The 21,815-nt window shown below is 43.1% G+C and overlaps 1 protein-coding gene across 10 annotated transcripts in view; it reads right to left on the bottom strand.

Annotated features, from left to right (window-relative positions):
- Positions 1-21,815, bottom strand: part of plekha7b (pleckstrin homology domain containing A7b) — a 652,966-nt gene that overhangs the window by 227,534 nt on the left and 403,617 nt on the right. For 9 of the 10 annotated variants that reach the window (XM_086007862.1, XM_086007863.1, XM_086007864.1 and 6 more), the window contains one exon: positions 918-1,001. In XM_086007862.1, the coding sequence (XP_085863988.1) occupies positions 918-1,001 (84 nt within the window). Of the gene's footprint in view, positions 1-917; positions 1,002-4,690; positions 4,816-21,815 lie in introns of those variants that run through there. The other variant, XM_086007871.1, reaches the window with a different exon arrangement.

Below are 21,815 nucleotides of genomic sequence, written 5' to 3'. Positions count from 1 at the left end.
AGTCCTCTAGATGTAAAGGCCAGCATTCCATTAGCCTTTTTGATTATTTTCTGTACCTGTTCATGACATTTTAATGATCTATGTACATGAACCCCAAGTCTCTTTAGACATTCACTGTTTTTAGCTTTTTACCATTTAGAAACTACCCTGTTCTATCCTATTTAGGTCCAAAGTGGATGACCTCACCTTTGCTTACATTGAAATCCATTTGCCACAGTTTTGACCATTCACTTAATCTGTCGATATCCCTTTGTAATTTTATGCTTTCATCTACACGGCCTACAATGCCGCCTATCTTGGTGTCATCGGCAAATTTGGATATATGACTTTCTATGCCATCATCTAAGTCGTTAATAAATATTGTGAATAGTTGGGGACCCAACACAGATCCCTGCGGGACACCACTAGTCACGTCCTGCCAATTAGAGTACCTGCCCATTATCCTTACTCTCGGTCTCCTGCCGTTAAGCCAATTTCCTAACCAGGATCGATACCAGTGTAATTTTCCCCTCCCTAAACTGGAGAATTGAAACCAATTGCAGCATCCTCCAGCTGTCCTAGCTGAGATCAGAAAATTCAAGACCAATCAGGAGTCATACCTGGATCATTCCTGGTCTATATGGCTTGAGTGGGGGAGCCCTTGGACAATATTGTTAACTATTCAGGTTTTTAACCAAAAACAAAGCATATTGCACAAAAGACCAACAATGTTCAATACACAATGAATAATGAACATAAAAGAGAGACATGCCAGCGACATAGGCAATGGTAACAGATTATCTTTAATTAGAAGTAATTACAGACAGCCAGCATTCCTTTTACATTAGAATTAGAGCCAGTTATGATACTTAATGCATGATTAAAATAACATTCCAGAGTTGTAGCTGCAACACTCTCCAATGCACCACAATACTTACTGCTCTTTCAGGATGTATTCAGTGTTTTCTGGGGAAATTTGCCCAGTCTCCGGGTGCCTGAACGATGATGTCCGTTGATTATGACTGTAATAAATCACAAAAGATAATTAGCACCAATTCATCATTGTATAAGATACAATTTCTCCTCCATGTGATTCTAATACTGGTTAGATCTGTTGATCATAAGGGAATAAGGGAGTGAATTCTTATTTTACAAAGATGCATTATATTTCAATATTTTTCTACACTTTCAACGCAGGTGTGTTGAATCTGCCAACAGCCTGCAGCACTGTATTGGTGCCAGAACTCAGATCATACATTATGCTCTGCTGGTTACGATACTCAGCAGGACTCAAATTGAGCCACGCCTTCTATTGATCTGAAAAAAAACAATGATTTAAATGTTTCTAAGAAAAAAGCAACATTAAAAATTGTGCAATTAACACTTCATTGGTATTTTAAAAACCCACATTTCCCAGATGTCAGGCCACCTGATTACTTAATGTTCAGGCTGTTTAACACTGTTGTATTGTGTGAGAACATTTGCACCAAAAAGGTATCTCGGAGTTCATTGAGAACTTGCTCCCGCATAGTAAGCAGCAGATCTGTCAACTATTGATTCACCATCGCCTTCCTCTCTCTTTTGCATTGCTTATTTTGCTGTCGGTCATGCAGATAAACAGGCTCCTTTTATATACAGAAGGTTTCTGTGAATACTTCAGGAACATAATCAGGAAGATTTTTTAATCATCATGCAAGATTCAACTTTTTCTTTTTTCACATTTTCTCCTCTCCACTTCTGAAGGTGCTCATTCATCCTGGGGTACAATTCCAAGGATAAATCGCCAAAGAAGCATTCTTCAAGCGACAAACAGGGTCAGCAAGCTAACTCAATCTGTTTTTCCTGATGTACGCACACACCTTCCAGCAGTTGTCATTGCATAGCAACCAGAAGTAGAACTCTAGCTGATTTTTTCACTCCCTAGGCCAGGGCTGCGAATGTTAACTGTAACACACTACTGCCCCTTCAGCAGTTAAAGCACTACAGACTGGGGATTGAATCTTGGACCTCACTTGCCTGCGTGGTTTTATTCCACTGAGGGCAAAACGTTCTTCAATTGGGCCATTGGGGAGGTGGTCAATTTTCTAGATAATTCCTTTACCTCACATATTCCTTGCTTTACTCAAGAGAATTAATTTGCACACTGAAATCTTCCGTCATTAATTATTATTACGCCAAACATATAATAAAGCCGTGCTAATCCCCAGTAATCCACCTCAAATTAAATTTCTTACTCTTAAAATTATAACATTGCTAATTTAACCCATATAAAGAAGAATTTTCAAATTTTCACACAGTATATTTCATGGTCTCAAGACACCCCAAATTACCCAATGAAATATTGTTTAAGTGTAGTCACTTATTATTCAGGCAAATGTGACAACTAATTTGTACACTGCACAGACCCACAGTGAGATTCCTAAACAATTAACCTGTTTTTGGTGGTATTGACATGTTAGCCAGGACACTTGGGAGAACTGCCCGATCTTCTTTGAATGGCACCATGGGATCGGAGGAAAGACATAACCTTGATTTAATGTCTTGTTTAACATCTGAACCAAAAGACAGCACCCTCCAACAATGCCACACTCCCGGAATACTGCACTGAAGTGTCAACCTCGATTATGTGTTCAAATCCTGGAGTGGGGCTTTACCCACAACCTTCAAACAGAGGCAAGAATGCTGCTGTGGCACTATATAATAGTTGGAACATTGTCATAAAATGTTACCACACACCACAGCTACAAAATTGGAAGAAGAAAATATCTTACACAAAACACTAGATCAGCCATTAGGGATGGGCAATAAATACTGACCTTGCCAACGACGCCCACATCCCATAAATAATTTTTTTTTAAAGCCTTATTTTCACTTGTTATAAACACTCGCATGAGTTATAAAAATAATGGGTAGAACTGCCTTGACAGTTCAATTGATGAATGCACTGTCCAGTGTATAACTGTGCTACACAGAACAGGAATTTCCCAGGTTCAATCCTGGTCTGTACTGAATTAGTTACTGGTAGCCAGGGTAGTGGTAGATGCATCATATTTGGCTGCAGTGCCTCTCTCCCTATGGTGACGTTTTTGATAGCCATCTGAGGAAGTATCAGGTGCATTGGTCAGATAGGGAACTACCAGTAAGGGATACTGCACGCACATTTTACGGCAAGCAGAACACTAATGTCCTATGCCACTAGTCTGCCCCTGTTCAGTTAAAATGCCACAGCTGTATCACAAAAATCAAATTATCAACTTTCAAACAGGGCAGGGAGTACTTAACACTACTCCCACTCCCAGCATATGAAGTCAGAACTGTGCAACCCCCTCAGCCTTCAGGATTGGGAGGTTCTATAGTCATGCATTTATACGTCAGTAAAGCAATTAATATTTTATTTGCATTGTGAAGTACTGAACATTTTTCTACTGTTGTACCACATCATAAAAAGACGAAGAAGAGGTAATGTTTCTAAAACGCACGCCACGCTAAATATTCTGAAAACAAATAGCTTGCTTACTGAAGTCAGAATGTTCAGAACTTTGAACCATTTGACTGCAGGTTAAATGTACATTTCTCCCACAGCTCTTCGACTATTCTGCTGAAACAAAGGATTAAATCTTAAGCCAATCTGATACCAGTGTTGCTGCTGATGGAAGTCTGACCAGCAGCACTATAAAAGGAAGTAGCTCGAGGGCCTCTGGGCATGCAAGTCATTTTTGATGGAGGCACAAGGCCACTGGTGGAAAACAAAGCCTCCATCTCCAGTGATGGGAGCTGTTTGGAATACTAACGGGAAAGGTTTTACTAAAGAATCCATTTTATGCCCAGGACTTCATTTTATGATTGAAAGACAGTTTTTGCAGAATCTTCTGAAGCAGGCGTTATCTGCAAAATGTCACAAGGCAGCTCAAATCACCAAGGATCCTTTACAAGGCTGTACTGACTGTCGTCATATAAAATAGTCATGCGTCGTTCTGTAAAGGGGAGCACATCCTAGAAATAAAACTGACCATATACTTGAACAGAGCACTTACTATCAGAATGCAAGTACATTTTTGGGTTAAGGATTTTCTTTCACACAAGTCAGTATATTTCTGATAACTTTGAAAGTACAGGCATATAACACACACGCTCAACATTATGTCATGTTAATTCAATAGGATTTTAAACACTGCTAATTTAAAGGAATATTCTCAGACGTTTCAGATAATCTCCTCCTCTCCATATACTTTGTCAATAATCAGCATTTTCAGTCAGATCTTATGAAACACAATAGTGGATGTGTGATATTTTCATACTACGTTCATTCAAACTGAAAAATACTCAACTCAACTTAAGAATTAGGTGCAGGAGTCGGCCATCCGGCCCCTTGAGCCTGCTCCGCCATTCAATAAGATCATGGCTGATCTTCGACCTCAACTCTACTTTCCCGCCTGATCTGTATATCCCTTGATTCCTCCTGGAGTCCAAAAGTCTATTTATCTCAGCCTTGAATATACTCAACAATTCAGCATCCACAGCCCTTTGGGGTAGAGAATTCCAAAGATTCACAACCCTGAGTGAAGAAATTTCTCCTCATCTCAATCTTAAATGTGTGACCCCTTATGCTGAGACTATGCCCCCTAGTTCTAGACTCTCCAGCCAGGAGAAACAACCTCTCAGCATCTACCTTGTCAACCCCACTTAAAATCTTATGTTTCAATGAGATCACCTCTCATTCTTCTAAACTCCAGAGAGTATAAGTCCAATCTACTCCATCGCTCCTCATTGGATAACCCTCTCATCATAAACGCTGCAAACTTCCAATCTTGGGTTTTGTTTAGAGAGAGAATTGTGAGCTGTGAAAATATGGTGATTACACATCAGTTGCAGAGAGCAATTTCAGGTGATGAATTCAGAGCATCACACCTCAAGCATATTAAAGCACAGAGGCTCAAGTGTAAACGTACCGATTATATGTAAAATAGGCTGAGTAACAGCACTAAATATGAAGTTATATAGCACACCATTAACTTAAATATGCAATCCAATTTTTGCAGAAGCAACTAAATGCTCATAGCAAGCAGCCAGTGCAAGCACAGGTACAAACAACAGACAGTGGTTTATGGCTGGACAGAATTTTCTCAATGGTGCAAAGCATTCCAAACAAGTTGTGAAATTAATCACTAGTCATACATTAAAAATGGGTATCCACCAGAAAAGCACAAGCACATTCAGCTCTTTTTTATTCCTAGCACATTTATGCTCAGGACATTCCTAGCACATTACCCAAACCACATTACCACAGACAAGTTGCACTGAATAATAATTCAAATTATGGCATAATGCATGGATGGCTGTGCAACTCCTGAACAGATGTTGTATTAAGGACATTAACTGAAGCTCACTGAGTTAGTGAGTTCTGGCAATTAATCTGTTGTTAAAAGCAGATAAGGTAAATCTTAAATATTCTTAGTGATACTGAGAGGCACTGTCTTCATAAAAACATGCTTGGTAAAGCCTTTCCAGTCCGATGACATGCAACTCATGGAAAACATCACCTTGGTGTTTGCATGTGAAGTTTTTTCAAAAATGACACACAATCTTCTATCTTGAATACAAAAAGGTCTGACAAACAAAGTAGTAATATCAGCATTACTTTACCTTGCACAGCATAAAGATGTCAGGATGTTAATCATTGCCACAGCTGTTCACTCAGATTAGAATTTTTAAAATAAAAGTAGCAGTGATGGCTAAGAAAAACACTGGGAATTTTGATTTTGTTGACTCCCAATTTAACAAAAACCGATTCGCCCTTCCTTTAGATTTCTCCAACGCCCCCTCCCGCAATTTATGTTACATACCATTTCCTGCTCAGCAGGATGGCGAACGTGTTTCAGGACAACAACTTGCATTTATATAGCGCCTTTACTGTAGCAAAACATCCCAGGATGCTTCACAGGAACATAATCAGATAAAAATTGACACTGAGCCAAAGAAGGAGACATTAGGACATGTGACCAAACACTTAGTCAAAGAGGTCAGTTTTAAGCAGCATCCTAAAGGGGGAGATAGGTGTGGAGAGTGGAGAGGTTTGGCAAAGAAATTCCAGAGCTTTGGGCCTAGATGTGCGAAGGCTCAGTCGCCAATGGTGTGGTGAAGGAAGTGGGCGATGCACAAGAGGCTAGAGTTGGAGGAAGGCAGAGTTCTCAGAGTGCCATAGGGCTAGAGGAGGTTACAGAGAAAGGGAGGGGGCGAGGCCATGGAGGGGTTTGAACATGAAGCTAAGAATTTTTAAATTGACACATTGGTGGACCAGGAGCCAATGTAGCTCAGCGAGCGCAGGGGTGATGAGTGAACCTATCTCTGTAACCTCCGAGATATTTGCGTTCCTCCAATTCTGGTGCAAGTTAGAGTACAGGCTCAAGTTTATTGAGGGTGGAAAAAGGGAGGCCATCCAAAAGAGCGGAATCTTTTGTTTATGCCACTGGAGAGAGTTGGTAGGTCAATTAGTAATATGATTCAAGATGTCCCGATGGCTTTATCTTCGCCCCCCTGTGGTATTTACCTCACTTCTGCTTAGTGCTTCCTGCAGATGGTACAGCCAAGGTAAACAATAGAGCACTATTGGGTTAAGAGCTGGCGTGGTTCATGTATACACCAACATGCTATTACACCACCTGGTGCATATATAACATACTAGCTTATCAAACTCAGTGAGTGACTGTATGGTCTGCATATTGACCTTATCTTTTGCTGTGAGCCAGTCACAATTTAACACATTCTTCGTTCTGCTCCAATTGTGTTAGAGGGTGGTTTCTACAGTTTGGTCCTCATTGCAGGCCAAATTAAATGGTTACATTGAGGGTAGCCATCAGCTGCACTAAATCTTTTCCACTTGAACAGCTCTTAATTAACAGATCTTAAAATGTGCAAATAAAACAAATTACCATAGTAAAGACCAGTCATTAAAGGTACATAAGATAAATGATTAAAAGTTGCTGCAATAAAAATACGGGCCATGATTCCATTTAAAACAACAGTTATATTGTGGAAACTGCTCATTAAACTACCTTCCACAGTTGGGTACTCTTAACTCACATGCTACCTTTAACATTTTCTGTCTCCATCATCAGGGGAGAACATAAGAAATAGGAGCAGGAATAGGCCACTTGGCCCCTCAAGCCTGCTCCACCATTCAATAAGATCATGGCTGATCTTGGGCTCAAAGCCACTTCCCTGCAGAGGGAGGATTTGGCTGGTCACTACTTCTCATCACTACAAAATTAGTGAAACTGCAAGCTCATTCTTTCATAATTTTACTGATACATGATGACCGGAAGCATCGTTTCCCCTAGATTTTGAATCGATCTGTATAATTACACTACAGCATCTAGGTGTCTATTGTCTAGACTAAAGGTGCACTGCAAATTTCAGTTCACAAAGCAAACATTAATTAGTATTAATTAGTCCTAGTGCGAGCAAGCACTGAGTGCGAGTCATCAAAGAGTGCTCTGAGTTTGGGCAAGTGTGACAGTTCTTTAATTGTTATTTCTCTTTAAATCATTCTTGATAAGATTACTTAAGCAGTTTAAGTAAAGGGGAAAAGTTAAATATTTGGGATTCTGTTGGTTTAAGAGTAAAACAAGGTTACACTGCAGTAGGAGTAAATTGGCACAGCAGGCAGTGGAAACCAGTTTTCTAACCAATCAGCAGGGATGACTCATTTGGCTGTAAACAAACAAACAGTATAAAAAGACCAGTCCTAGTGCGAGCAAGCACTGAGTGCGAGTCATCAAAGAGTGCTCCGAGTTTGGGTAAGTGGGGGTGTTAGGTGCTCTTTTCAAACTTTAACTCTGTGGGTTGTAGTTAATAAGACCTTTCTGGTGCAGAGTGACTGTTGGTAAACCATTTAACTGGTGTAACTAGAGGGATTGATTTAATTTAAATCCAATTAATTAAAGGAGATACTAGCATCTAAAATCAGGCAGAGGGTGTCCATAACTAACAATAAAAAATGTAACTAATTACATAGAATGGAGCAGGTGATGTGTTACTGTTGCGAGATGTGGGAGCTGGTGAACCCCATTGAGGCTCACGGTGATTACGTCTGTGACAAGTGTCTGCTGCTACAGGAACTTCAGCTCCGTGTTGATGAGCTGGAGTCTGAGCTTCAGACACTGCAACACATCAGGGAGGGGGAGAAGTACCTGGACTCTGTATCAGGAGGTGGTCACACCTATGAAGTTAATTAATTCAGATGTAGCCCATGGTCAGGGGCAGGACGGTGTGACTACGAGTGAGGCAGGTACGGGTATCCAGGAGGTAGAGCTGGAGGAGCCGCAGCCCTTGCACTTGTCCAACAGGTTCGAGGTTCTTACTCCGTGGGGACAGAAGCAGGGACTACAGGGGGGGATGAGCAACCTGGCCACAGCAGCGTGGAAAAGGGGCCATTCAAGAGCGGGGAGTAAATAGAAATGTTGTAGTGGTAGGGGATAGTATTATTAGGGGATAGATAGAGTTCTCTGCAGCCAAGAGCGAGAGTCCCGAAGGCTGTGTTGCCTACCCGGTGCCAGGGTTAAGGACATCTCCTCTGGGCTGGAAAGAAACTTGCAGTGGGAGGGGGTGGATCCAGTTGTCGTGGTCCATGTTGGTACAAACGACGTAGATAGGACTAGGAAGCCGGTTCTGTTAAAGGAGTATGAGCAGCTAGGGGTCAAATTAAAAAACAGAACCTCAAGGGTAATAATCTCTGGATTATTACCTGAGCCACGAGCGAATTTGGCTAGGACAAATAAAATTAGAGAGTTAAATGCGTGGCTCAAAGACTGGTGTGGGAGAAATGGGTTTTGCTTCCTGGGACACTGGCACCAGTACTGGGGCAGGAGGGAGCTGTTCCATTGGGACGGGCTTCACTTGGCCAGTGCTGGGACTAGAGTCCTGGCGGATCATATAACTAGGGCTGTAGAGGGCATTAAACTAACTAGTGGGGGGGGAGGTTCCTAGAGAGCAAATAATAAAAATGACAACAGAGAAGGTCATAGACTTAGGTAGCAGTGGGGAAATTAAAAACCAGAGTGTGTCAGGAAGGGGCAGAAGGTATGGAGTAAAAGGTGAAGTAATAAAAAGGGCAAAAGCAGGAACTAAGTGTCACAAAACATATTTGAAAGTTCTCTATCTGAATGCACGTAGCATTCGTAACAAAATAGACGAGTTAATGGCACAAATAACTACATATGGGTATGATCTTGTGGCCATTACAGAAACATGGCTGCAGGGTGACAATGCCTGGGAATTAAACATACCAGATTATTTAACGATCAGGAAGGACAGGCAGGAAGGAAGGGGAGGTGGGGTGGCTATGTTAATAAAGGAAGGAATCACTGTAATACAGAGAAATGATATTGGGTCAAAAGATCAGAATAATGAAACAGTTTAGGTGGAGGTAAGGAATAATAAGGGGAAAAAAGCACTAGTGGGCGTAGTCTATAGGCCTCTGAACAGTTGCAACTCTGTTAGACGGAGTATCAATCAGGAAATAGTTGAGGCTTGTAATAAGGGAACATCTATAATTATGGGGGATTTTAACTATCATATTAACTGGACAAATCAAATTGGGCAGAGCAGCCTTGAGGATGAGTTCATTGAGTGTATTAGGGATGGGTTTCTTGAGCAGTATGTAACTGAACCGACCAGGGGGCAAGCAACCTTAGACCTGGTCCTGTGTAACGAGACAGGATTAATTAAAAATGTCCTAGTAAAGGATCCCCTTGGAATGAGTGACCATAACATGGTTGAATTCCACATTCAATTAGAGGGTGTGAAGGTTGGATCTCAAACAAGCGTGCTAAGCTTGAATAAAGGAGCCTATGAAGGTATGAGAGCGGAATTGAGTAGAGTGGATTGGGAAAATAGTTTAAAGGGTAAGATGATCAGTGGTGTACATTTAAGGAGTTATTTTACAACTTCCAAAAAATATATATTCCACTGAGAAGAAAAGGGTGTAAAAGAAAAGACAGCCATCTGTGGCTAAGTAAAGAAAGTAAGGATAGTATTCGACTAAAAACAAGGGCATATAAGGTAGCCAAATCTAGTGGGAGGATAGAGGATTGGGAAAACTTTAAAAGACAGCAAAAAATAACAAAAAGATTGATTAAGAAAGGGAAGATAGATTATGAAAGTAAATTAGCAAAAAATATAAAAACAGATAGTAAGAGTTTTTATAGTTATATAAAAAGAAAAAGAGTGGCTAAAGTAAATGTTGGTCCCTTAGAGGATGAGACCGGGAAATTAATGGTGGGAAATATGGAGATGGCAAAAACACTGAATGAATATTTTGTATCAGTCTTTACAGTAGAGGACACTAAGAATATCCCAACACTGGACAAACAGGGGGCTATAGGGGGGAGGAGCTAAACACGATCAAAATCACTAAGGAAGTGGTACTCGGTAAAATAATGGGACTCAAGGCGGATAAATCACCTGGACCTGATGGCTTACATCCTAGGGTCTTGAGGGAAGTGACGGTAGGGATTGTGGATGCATTGGTAATAATTTTCCAAAACTCCCTGGACTCAGCAAAGGTCCCGGCAGACTGGAAAACTGCTAATGTAACACCCTTATTTAAAAAGGGCAGTAGACAGAAGGCTGGAAATGATAGACTGGTTAGCCTAACATCTGTGGTAGGTAAAAATTTGGAGTCCATTATTAAGGAGACAGTAACAGGACATTTGGATAATCATAATTTAATAGGACAAAGTCAGCATGGTTTTATGAAGGGGAAGTCATGTTTGACAAATTTGCTGGAGTTCTTTGAGGAAGTACCATATAGGGTGGATAAAGGGGAACCAGTGGACGTAGTGTATTTAGACTTCCAAAAGGCATTTGACAAGGTGCCACACAAAAGATTATTGCTTAAGATAAAAAATCACGGGATTGGGGGTAATATTCTGGCATGGATAGAGGATTGGCTATCTAACAGAAAGCAGAGAGTTGGGATAAATGGTTCATTCTCGGACTGGCAATCAGTAACTAGTGGTGTTCCGCAGGGGTCAGTGCTGGGTCCCCAACTCTTTACAATCTATATTAACGATTTGGAGGAGCGGACCGAGTGTAACATATCAAAGTTTGCAGATGGTACTAAGATGGGAGGGAAAGTAGTGAGTGAAGAGGACATAAAAAAACTGCAAGGGGACATAGACAGGCTAAGTAAGTGGGCAGAGATTTGGCAGATGGAATACAATACTGGGAAGTGTGAGGTTATGCACTTTGGCAGGAAAAATCGTAGAGCAAGTTATTATCTTAATGGCAAGAAACTGGAAAGTACTGAAGTACAAAGGGATCTGGGGGTCCTGGTGCACGAAACTCAAAAGGTTAGTATGCAGGTGCAGCAAGTGATTAAGAAGGCCAATGGAATGTTGGCTTTTATTGCTAGGGGGATAGAACATAAAAATAGGGAGGTATTGCTTCAGTTGTACAAGGTATTGGTGAGACCGCACCTGGAATACTGCATACAGTTTTGGTGTCCTCTACATTGGGGAGACCAAACGCAGATTGGGTGACCGCTTTGCGGAACACCTCCGTTCAGTCTGTAAGGATGACCCCGAGCTTCCGGTCGCCTGTCATTTTAATTCAACGCTCCATTCCCACTCGGACCTCCCCGTCCTTGGCCTCTTGTATTGTTCCACGGAAGCTCAACGTAAACTCGAGGAACAGCACCTCATCTTCCGATTAGGCACTCTGCAGCCTTCCAGACTCAATATCGAGTTCAACAATTTCAGATCATAACCTCGGCCCCTATTTCATTTTTTCTTGTAATTTTTCCACTCCTTTGCCCCCCACCCTTTCTTTTGTTTCACTCTCACACCTGGCAGCTATCCCTTGCCCTGCCTGTACACTTTATACCCAATCTCAGCCTATTGCCATCTCGTCTAGCTGCTAACACCTTTTATTGTCTCTTTTTTACTTCTTTTGTTTCTTTTATTCTTTTGTCCGATCGCAGCCCTGCCTCCGATCTATCTTTTCTTTCCAGTTTTGAAGAAGGGTTCGACCCGAAACGTCAACTCAAATTTCTGTCCACGGATGTTGCCTGACCTGCTGAGTTTTTCCAGCATTTTCTGTTGTTATTTCTTAAGAAGACATACTTGCTCTCGAGTCAGTCCAAAGAAGGTTCACTCGGTTAATCCCGGGGATGAGGGGATGGACATATGAGGAGAGGTCGAGTAGATTGGGACTCTACTCATTGGAGTTCAGAAGAATGAGAGGCGATCTTATTGAAACATATAAGATTGTGAAGGGGTTGGATCGGGTGGATGCGGGGAGGATGTTCCCGATGATGGGTGAAACTAGAACTCGGGGGCATAGTCTTAGAATAAGGGGCTGCTCTTTCAAAACTGAGATGAGGAGGAACTACTTCACTCAGAGGGTGGTAGGTCCATGGAATATGCTGCCCCAAAAAGCTGTAGAAGCTACATCATTACATAAATTTAAAACAGAAATAGACAGTTTCCTAGAAGTAAAGGGAATTAAGGGTTACGGGAGCGGGCAGGAATTTGGACATGAGTCTAGGTTCGGATCGGACATGGCCCTGTGGGTAGCGGAGCGGGCCCAGGGGCCGTGTAGCCTGATCCTGCTCCTACTTCGTGTGTCTAATTCTGTTAGATTCAGGAGATGGTTCTGTGATAGTAGATTGGCGGTTAGGATCAGATCAGCCATGATCTTATTGAATGGCGGAGCAGGCTCGTGGGGCCGATTGGCCTACTCCTGCTCCTATTTCTTATGTTCTTATGAAAACAAATTTGTTGGAAGGTTTATGGTGAGCTTAATTGATATCCAGTGTACAGCTATGCCACACAGACTTAAGATCAACTCAGGTTCAGTCCTTGGTCAATTGCCCTCAGGAACCCTTGAACTATGGGAGGAGAAAAATCAATTCCTAATCATTGTCAAATGAGCTCTGGCTGGTATTTGAATACGGAGAGGATCAGACTCAGCTCTCGGCTGTGATGCTCTTGTGAAATAGGGTGGCAATGCTCACTATCTAAACTTACACATGAAGAACAGACAAATGAGGTACCAGAGGACTGCTGGTGCCCATGGCACCATAGCTCAACTCAGAACCTTCGGGAAAGAACAGGAGAAAAAACTGGAAGGGGAAAAGTTTTTAAAAGTTTCATGACATGCCTTTTAGAGTGTTACAGTTACATAAAAACACTCAGCCTGCAACATTGCTATTGTGGTCATTGAAGCACAAAAAAGCTTGTGTTTCTTGGTTAATAAGTCATCACGTGGTTCAAATCCAAGGCAAGCTAATAGGATACAAGTTTCCTCTCGATTAGCTGTAAGGGCCTTATTAGAAATGACTTGGTGGTTGTGGACCCACGGACAAACCTGCATACAATTTGGCTCTAAATTAGTTTTCAATTACATCTCATTCAGGAAGGCAATACAAAATGGCTAGTGTGAGGAAAGACCATGACCCACAGGGTAGTTCTGGTCACAACGGGCATTTGCAGGTATTGCAAAAAAAAAGGCAGAACAAGAATAATCCTAAGTGTGAGGAACATGAGTTATGAGGAACGGTTCATAAAGGTCAGCCCTGGAAAGAGAAAATGGTTAATGGGGATCTTGTTGAAGTAAATAAAATATTAAATGGCTTAAAAATAAGGTCCACAGGTCATAAGTATTGAATACTGAAACACAAAGTTAAACCAAAGAACTTCCTCACAAAGGGTGATAAAAGTTTGCGATGATCTACCAGGCAGGTTAATGGAAACACAAATTTTAGGATGCTCAAAGCACAGCTGCATGGATGGATGCTATGCTGAGAGAGCTAGAATATTAGAGGGATGAGCTTCAGTGGGTTGAATGACCTTTTCTCATTCTGGAACCAAGAGTCAGTATAATAGCACTTTCACCCCAAACTTGGAAGATTATGGGTACAAGCCCCACTCTAGAAACTTGTGCACATATTTTAGGCTAATACCTCACACAAGATCCCACAAACAGCATGAGATAAATGACCAAATAATCTCTTTTTGGTGGGGTAAAAAGTACAGGCAGCTTGGATTGTAGCTTTTCTTACACCAAGGAAATAGTTACAAGGAATAGATTTAGTGTATTGCCATGTACATTTGTAGCATACGTAGAAAGGGAAATCAAACCTGCAATCATCTTGTCATTTGAACATGCCTCTACCAAGACCATTATTTCTCTCCATTCACTCTTGCATTTGCTAGATGGAAGTTTCCTCTCCATTGGAGGACTAGTCTGCTTTCTCTAAGTGGAACTGAAGTCAACCAGCAGTACTTTCTTTAATGTGACCTTACTGCTGATTACAGCACAACATCCTATTTGCCAACGATTGTCTTGCACAAACCAGAATCAATTGGTGGGAAGTCATCAAAACACATCAGAAAGAACTTTTGCTTCTTGTTAAAACAATGTCCGCTTCCAAATTTCTACAAATGGAAAATTTAGAGATGAAGGCTGTCTTGAGATCAGCTACACTAATGTAACCTTTTTTTAAGCTTGTACACTAATTTTTTGTCAAGCTCCATCACCCCAAACAATATCTTGCTACGCCCAAAATGTTCCAGCATACGACACCATGGAGTGATGGGCTGTGCTTGCAATCCCTCAGACAGTACTCCTGATTTGAAACCCAACACCCTGGACACTTACTAACTGGAGGTCAAGCACTTTCCCCACAGTAAAAATGGAGGAAACAGCAAAAATGACCGATCAATTAAAACTATAGGGCCTGGAGTTATACTATTTTTTTTTCCACTTGCTCTTTGAATGATGGAGTTGCTCTGCTTATTCAACAAAAATATTAAGCAATGCTCCAACCAAAGGGATCAAAGCTGCTGATTTTTTTCTCTCTCAATCACTCTAGTGCAAGTGAAAAATATCTGCAGAGAGGACAAACACATTATTGGTTGAAAAGTATTTGCCTAGTTAATCACAGTGGTCAATTTGGTCCCACCGAAGTCTCGGTTACCCACTGCAGTAAATTATAGACACCACTGCTGCCGATGAGGGACCAATGACTCATTTTCAAATCATCGCTCCCTACAAATGTGGGTGAGCTGCTTGCTGATAGAATTAATGCAGTGTGACCAGGAGTGGAATGGCTGCGGAGATAATACAAAAATATATGGGGGTAGTTCAGCCAATGTCTGAGTAAAAACAGAAAAACATTTAGGAATAGGAGATCATTAAAGAGCGAACAAACTTGCAATTACAGAATTCATCAATCCTTAGGATGTCCCAAAGCGATTCACAGCCAGTGAATGACTTTTAAAGGAGCATTGTTTTTATGTAGGCAAACATGGCAACTACCTATGCACAGCAAAGTCCCACAGACAGCAAATGAGATAAATTAACATTTGATAAAGTTTTGGTGGTGTTGATCAAGAGAGGAATGTTAGTTTGTTTCATCAATACCATTTATTATTTCATATATTTTGACAAGATCCCCTCTTAACCCTTTTTTATGCTCTTCAGGACTTCAGCATCGCTCGTCCTTCCTCATTGCTCAACTCCTTAAGACTTAGAAGCAGCCTTGTTCCTTTTTTCTGTACCCTTTCCAATGCCTATACATTTTGTGAAATGGTGGCTAGAGCCAAGCACTATATTCCATTTGTGGTCTGGCCAGTGCATTGGTAAAACTTTGCACTGCTCAGGCTGTATATCTCAGCATTCTGTTAGCTTAATTGATTCACCACATTGTGTAGACATTGAAAGTGACAAGTCGGCAATTACTCCAGACCCTTTCTAACTCTCCCTGTGCTATTTCAATCACTGCACACTAACAATGTGCACTTTTTCAACAAATGTTGGCATATACTACCTTTTTCAGTGTTAAAATTAATTTATTATTTGTCCTCCCATGCGCCTAACTAATCTAAATCCTTCTGTAAATCTTTTAGCTGTTAACTATATTACTACTACTTTCCGTTTTAATATCTGAAAACTTGATGAGCTTATATTTGGTTTCAATACCCAGAAACATCATGGCCTAGAAATTGGCCTGAGGCGCAAAGTTCGCCTGGGTGCTGGAATTTGCGCCGCGATCGCCACATTAACGATCGCCGCAAATTCAGTTGAAGTGCCCCTAGAGGGAGACGGGGCGCGGCTCGAGGTGCTCCGCATCCCTCTTAGAGCGCTGAAAGTGAATTTCGCAGCGCTATGTGCCGCAGCGCCACACGCTGCGGCACGGCACGCTGCGGTACTGCAGGCCTTCCTCCCACTGTTAAGGGGGAGGGGCCTGCAGCAGCGCGATCCCCGATCACGAGTGCCGGCAAAAGAGCCCGGCACCAAGGAGAAGTGCCGGGCTCTCGGGAAACAGCCGGCAATGCCGCGGGGTCGGGGGGGGGGGGGCGACCAGGAGGCCGGGGACGGAGGTGCTGGCAGGCGGCCGCCAAAAAAGCGGCCGCCCCGCACCTCCACCTTAACTTGCGTCTCTGCCGGCGCAGCAAGGCCCTGTGAACCGGGCGCGGGTAGCGAACAGCACTACAGCGGCGTTCGCTACCAAATATCGCGATCAGGGCGCGAATGGGGCGCTGTGCACACCGATAACGTCATCGGTAGCGGCGCAGCGCAAAAGGCTAATGCCACCATTAGCGCCCCTGCTGAATATCGCGGGAGGCGCAGCCAGTGGCACTACAGCCACTGACTGCCTCTTTAGGCGCTAACAGGTGGCGCTACTCACCCAATTTCTCCCATGAGTCCAAGCAGTGGCCCTTGAGAGACTTCACTCAACAGTCTTCTCCCCTCCAGCCCTATTTGAAGATTACGCTTCTCATGATGACTCACTTCCTATATTGCAACCAAATTCTTATCCAGTCCAAGGTTCTATCCTGAATTTATGAGGCTTTTACTTTTAATAAAAGTGTTGCATGTGCAACTTTTATCGAAAGCTTTCTGAAAGTTCAAATAAACCATAGCATAAAGAGGTCCACTCTCTACTTTAACTGGAGAGATGTTTTTCCAGACAGGATCTTCCCCGTTCAATCCATGCTGCCCATTTCTTATTAAATTATTGCTAGACAGGTACTACTCCACCCTGCTCATGCAAATCATTTTTGTTATTTTGCCTGCTGCTGATGTTGGGAAATGGGCCTAGAGTTGCCTGGTTAGATTTGTTTCCCTTTTTAAATATAGGCACTATATTTTCTGATTTCTAGTTCAATGAAATCTCACTGGTACCTAATGAGTCCTTCATGATGCCGAGGATCCCATAGATTTTCTCCTTGGTCTCCTTCAGCACCCTAGAAAATATGCCATCAGCTCTGGGGGATTGGTTAACCTCATGTTCTGTTAACAAGAGCCTCTGCCAAACTGGCTTCAAAATTGTTGAGGATATTGGGTGTACTACAAAAATTAAAAAGAAAGTTACTATTGTAGTGTATGTACCCGTCTACCTTTAAGAGAACTATTGTATGTAACCGTTCACCTTTGAGAGAACTATTTTAGGTGTGGCACTACTTTGTTTGGCTTCTGTATACGGTAATACCGACGGTGACCACACCAGTATATAAGTGTTGTGCCAGGAGTTATTGGGCAGATTCGCCCTGACCTTCGAATAGTAAAGTCCTGTTTTAAGTTACTCTTGGAGTCTGTGTATTAATTAACTAAACAACCCACAGGCTTTACAACTATTATCCTCTCCAGTAACTATATCAAGAAAATATCTATTTAACTATTTTATCTTCAAATTAACTGCCGTTTTTATTTTTTGAGCGTTGCAATTTCCTTTCTATTATACATTGGATGAAAAGTTTCTAGCTGATTTTCCCCTTCATTTTAAAATTTGTACTTCTACACGTAAAACTTAATGCCCTTGGACTAGGAAGGGGTAAAAGCTTCAGCCAGGGTTCCCGCTCCCTATCACTAACACCTTCTCCTACAAAATGCACATGTGTCAATGCCAGGTGAGCGCAGGTTCAGGCTCACTGTGATTCCCCCATAAATCGAATATCCTGTCAACACTCAGTAAGCTCACATATCAAGGCTGGTCACTTGGGTCAGATACTAGAGTGCCATCAATTAATGGAACTGCACCACAGTTAGCGTCAACGCCTTAATGGGATGGAGAGGAAGAAAACTGCAAAATTAATAAAACACAGCAGGTTTTTTGGGGGGGGGGGGAAAGAGGGGGTGAAGAGGAGACATAATTTACTCTCGACCTATCCCTATAAAGTCAGCTCTTTTCAGTGACCATTACCTAACATTGCTCTCTCAACATACTCTTAAAGTAATCATTCAAAGGGACGTTACCCAACATTACTGAGATAATGTATTCTTAAACTGATCACTCAAATAATAGCTATTTCTTTCTCCTATCCCCACACAAATTTACTAACAGTAATTCTATAGCAAAGATTTTGCTTTAGAAAGAATACTGTTAAGAGATTCAATGATGGGGTCATGATTTATTTGTTGCATTCAGTTAAGAGTTAAATCGCTGCAAAGCTAGAACTGCTGCATAACATGCTTTCGGATCAACAACAGAACAGCAAGCACAGTACGTTTCAAAGCTTGAATCAATAAGTGCTCTTTCCAAAATCAACTTGCAAATCATACACAGTACCTTTCTGCTAAGACTGTTCTTCGCTCAAACTGTTTCCTACTGTCCACTCGGAATTTCAGCATCTTGAGTTGCAACGACTTATCCTCATTCTGCATCAGAAGTTAAGCTGTAGCTGCACTGGCTAACATCAAGAATCTGCACTATAGCAAAGGATGCGAGCACCAAAATGAAGTTGCTTTAGTCTGGATTTTTCTTACTGTATGGCAGGACATTATTGGTCCAGCTCTGTTTTTACAGGAACAGAAAGGGTAAGTAGTTCGCTCTCTTACTGATTACTAACTGTTCATTGAGGCTCTCGTTACACCCTACTAAAAAGCAGCCAGCAAAGCAACTCAAAGGCCTGTTCGAACAACCCGTGTTAGTGTTGATAGCTCTGTGTTACATTCCCATTAAGTTGATAACCACTAGCAGTATTTTAGTGCCTGCAAACATGTACGATTTACTACATTTACAAAATACTGCATGCCATTAATACAGAGTATGCATCAAAAGTGCATATATTTACAACCGTCCAATAACATTGACTTGTGAAGGAAATCATTATTAATGGATGTATTATATGAATACAACTGGATAATTTCAGGCAGCAAGTATTAATCAGTGCCAATACTTAATATTTGCCTGCAAGTCGAAAGGCACTTCCCACTGTAGAAAGGGACCGCAATACTATTTCGGACAAATGAGCCCAAGTGTTTAAAAATAATAGGTCTGCAGCTCCCCCAGTGGCTCACCAAGTTTATTCAATGAAAGATTTCAGGTTTGACCTCCAGTCTGTGCGTAACTTTTTTTTTAAATTTGTTTATGGGATGTGGGCATCGCTGGCAAGGCCAGTATTTATTGCCCATCCCTAATTGCCCTTGAGAAGGTGGTGGTGAGCTGCCTTCTTGAACCGCTGCAGTCCTTGTGGTGAAGGTACTCTCAGTGTTGTTAGGTAGGGAGTTCCAGGATTTTGACCCAGCAACAATGAAGGATCAGCGACACACTTCTGGTGTGTGACTTGGAGGGGAACTTGGAGGTGGTGGGTTTCCATGTGCCTGCTGCCCTTGACCTTCTAGGTGGAAAAGGTCGTGGGTTTGGGAGGTGCTGTCGAAGATGCCTTGGCAAGTTGCTGCAGTGCATCTTGTAGATGGTGCACACTGCAGCCACGGTACGCCGGTGGTGGAGGGAATGAATGTTTAAGCTGGTGGATGGGGTGCCAATCAAGCGAGCTGCTTTGTCCTGGATGATGTCAAGCTTCTTGAGTGTTGTTGGAGCTGCATTCATCCAGGCAAGTGGAGAGTATTCCATCACACTCCTTACTTGTGCCTTGTAGATGGTCGAAAGGCTTTAGGGAGTCAGGAGGTGAGACACTCACCACAGAATAGCTAGCCTCTGACCTGCTCTTGTTGCCACAGTATTAATGTGGCTGCTCCAGTTAAGTTTCTGGTCAATGGTGACCCCCAGGATGTTGATAGTGGGGGATTCGGCGATGGTAATGCCATTGAATGTCAAGGGGCGGTGGTTAGACTCTCGCTTGTTGGAGATAGCCATTGCCTGGCACTTGTGTGGCGCGAATGTTGCCTGCCACTTATCAGCCCAAGCCTGAATGTCGTCCAGGTCTTGTTGCATGCGGGCATGGACTGTTTCATTATCTGAGGAGTTGTGAATGGCACTGAACGCTGTGCAGTCATCAGCGAACATTCCCATTTCTGAGGGAAGGTCATTGATGAAGCAGCTGAAGATGGTTGGGCTTAGGACACTGCCCTGAGGAACTCCTGCAGCGATGTCCTGGGGCTGTGATGATTGACCTTCAACCACCACAACCATCTTCCTTTGTGCTAGGTATGACTCCAGCCAGTGGAGAGGTTTCCCCGGCTTCAGTTTTACTAAGGCTCCTTGAAGCCACACTCGGTCAAATGCTGCCTTGATATCCAGGGCAGTCACTCTCACCTCACCTCTGGAATTCAGCTGCTTTGTCCATAGAATCATAGAAAGTTACAGCACGGAAGGAGGCAATTTCAGCCCATCGTGTCCGCGCCGGCCAATAAAGAGCTATCCAGCCTAATCTCACTTCCCAGCTCTAGGTCCTTAGACCTGCAGGTTACAGCATCCCAAGTGCACATCCAAGTACTTTTTAAACGTGGTTAGGGTTTCTGCCTCTACCACCCTTTCAGGCCCGTCCATGTTTGGACCAAGGCTGTAATGAGGTCGGGAGCTGAGTGGTCTTGGCGGAAACCAAATTGGGCATCAGTGAGCAGGTTATTGGCGAGTAAGTGCCACTTGATAGCACTGTCGATGACACCTTCCATCACTTTGCTGATGATTAAGAGTAGACTGATGGGGCGGTAATTGGCCAGATTGGATTTGTCCTGCATTTTGTAGACAGGACATACCTGGGCAGTTTTCCACATTGGCTGGAGATAAAAGGGCACCACTGAACCAACCAGTGGGACTACAGGAGAGTGGGAGCGGGCCGGAGATAAAAGGGCACCACTGAGCCGACCAGTGGGACTACAACAGAGCGGGAGATCGGGCCAGAGATAAAAGGGCACCACTGAGCCGACCAGTGGGACGACAACAGAGCGGGAGATCGGGCCAGAAATAAAAGGGCACCACTGAGCCGACCAGTGGGACTACAACAGAGCGGGAGATCGGGCCAGAGATAAAAGGGCACCACTGAGCCGATCAGCGGGACTACAACAGAGCGGGAGATTGGGCCGGAGATAAAAGGGCACCACTGAACCGACCAGTGGGACTACAACAGAGCGGGAGCGGGCCGGAGATAAAAGGGCACTACTGAGCCGACCAGTGGGACTACAGGAGAGCGGGAGCAGGCTGGAGATAAAAGGGCACCACTGAGCCGACCAGCGGGACTACAGGAGAGCAGGAGCAGGCTGGAGATAAAAGGGCACCACTGAGCCGACCAGTGGGACTACAGGAGAGCAGGAGCAGGCTGGAGATAAAAGGGCACCACTGAGCCGACCAGTGGGACTACAGGAGGGCGGGAGCGGGCCAAACATAAAAGGGCACCACTGAACCGACCAGCGGGACTACAACAGAGCGGGAGATCGGGCCGGAGATAAAAGTGCACCACTGAGCTGACCAGTGGGACTACAGGAGAGCGCGAGCAGGCCGGAGATAAAAGGATGCCAGTGAGCCGACCAGCGGGACTACAAGACAGCGAGCCCATGCAGCGCCAACCGACCTGGGAGGGTAAGAAGTAGAAAGATCCAAAGTGTGACATCACAGGAAAACAGGGAAGCAATTGGTTGGTCAGTATTTC

This window comes from Somniosus microcephalus, chromosome 15, assembly GCF_052327205.1.
Source record: "Somniosus microcephalus isolate GS21.2 chromosome 15, FLI_Smic_1.0, whole genome shotgun sequence".
Lineage (NCBI taxonomy): Eukaryota > Metazoa > Chordata > Chondrichthyes > Squaliformes > Somniosidae > Somniosus > Somniosus microcephalus.
Note: the sequence above shows the minus strand (reverse complement) of the source record. Positions and strands in the feature narration are given on the sequence as shown.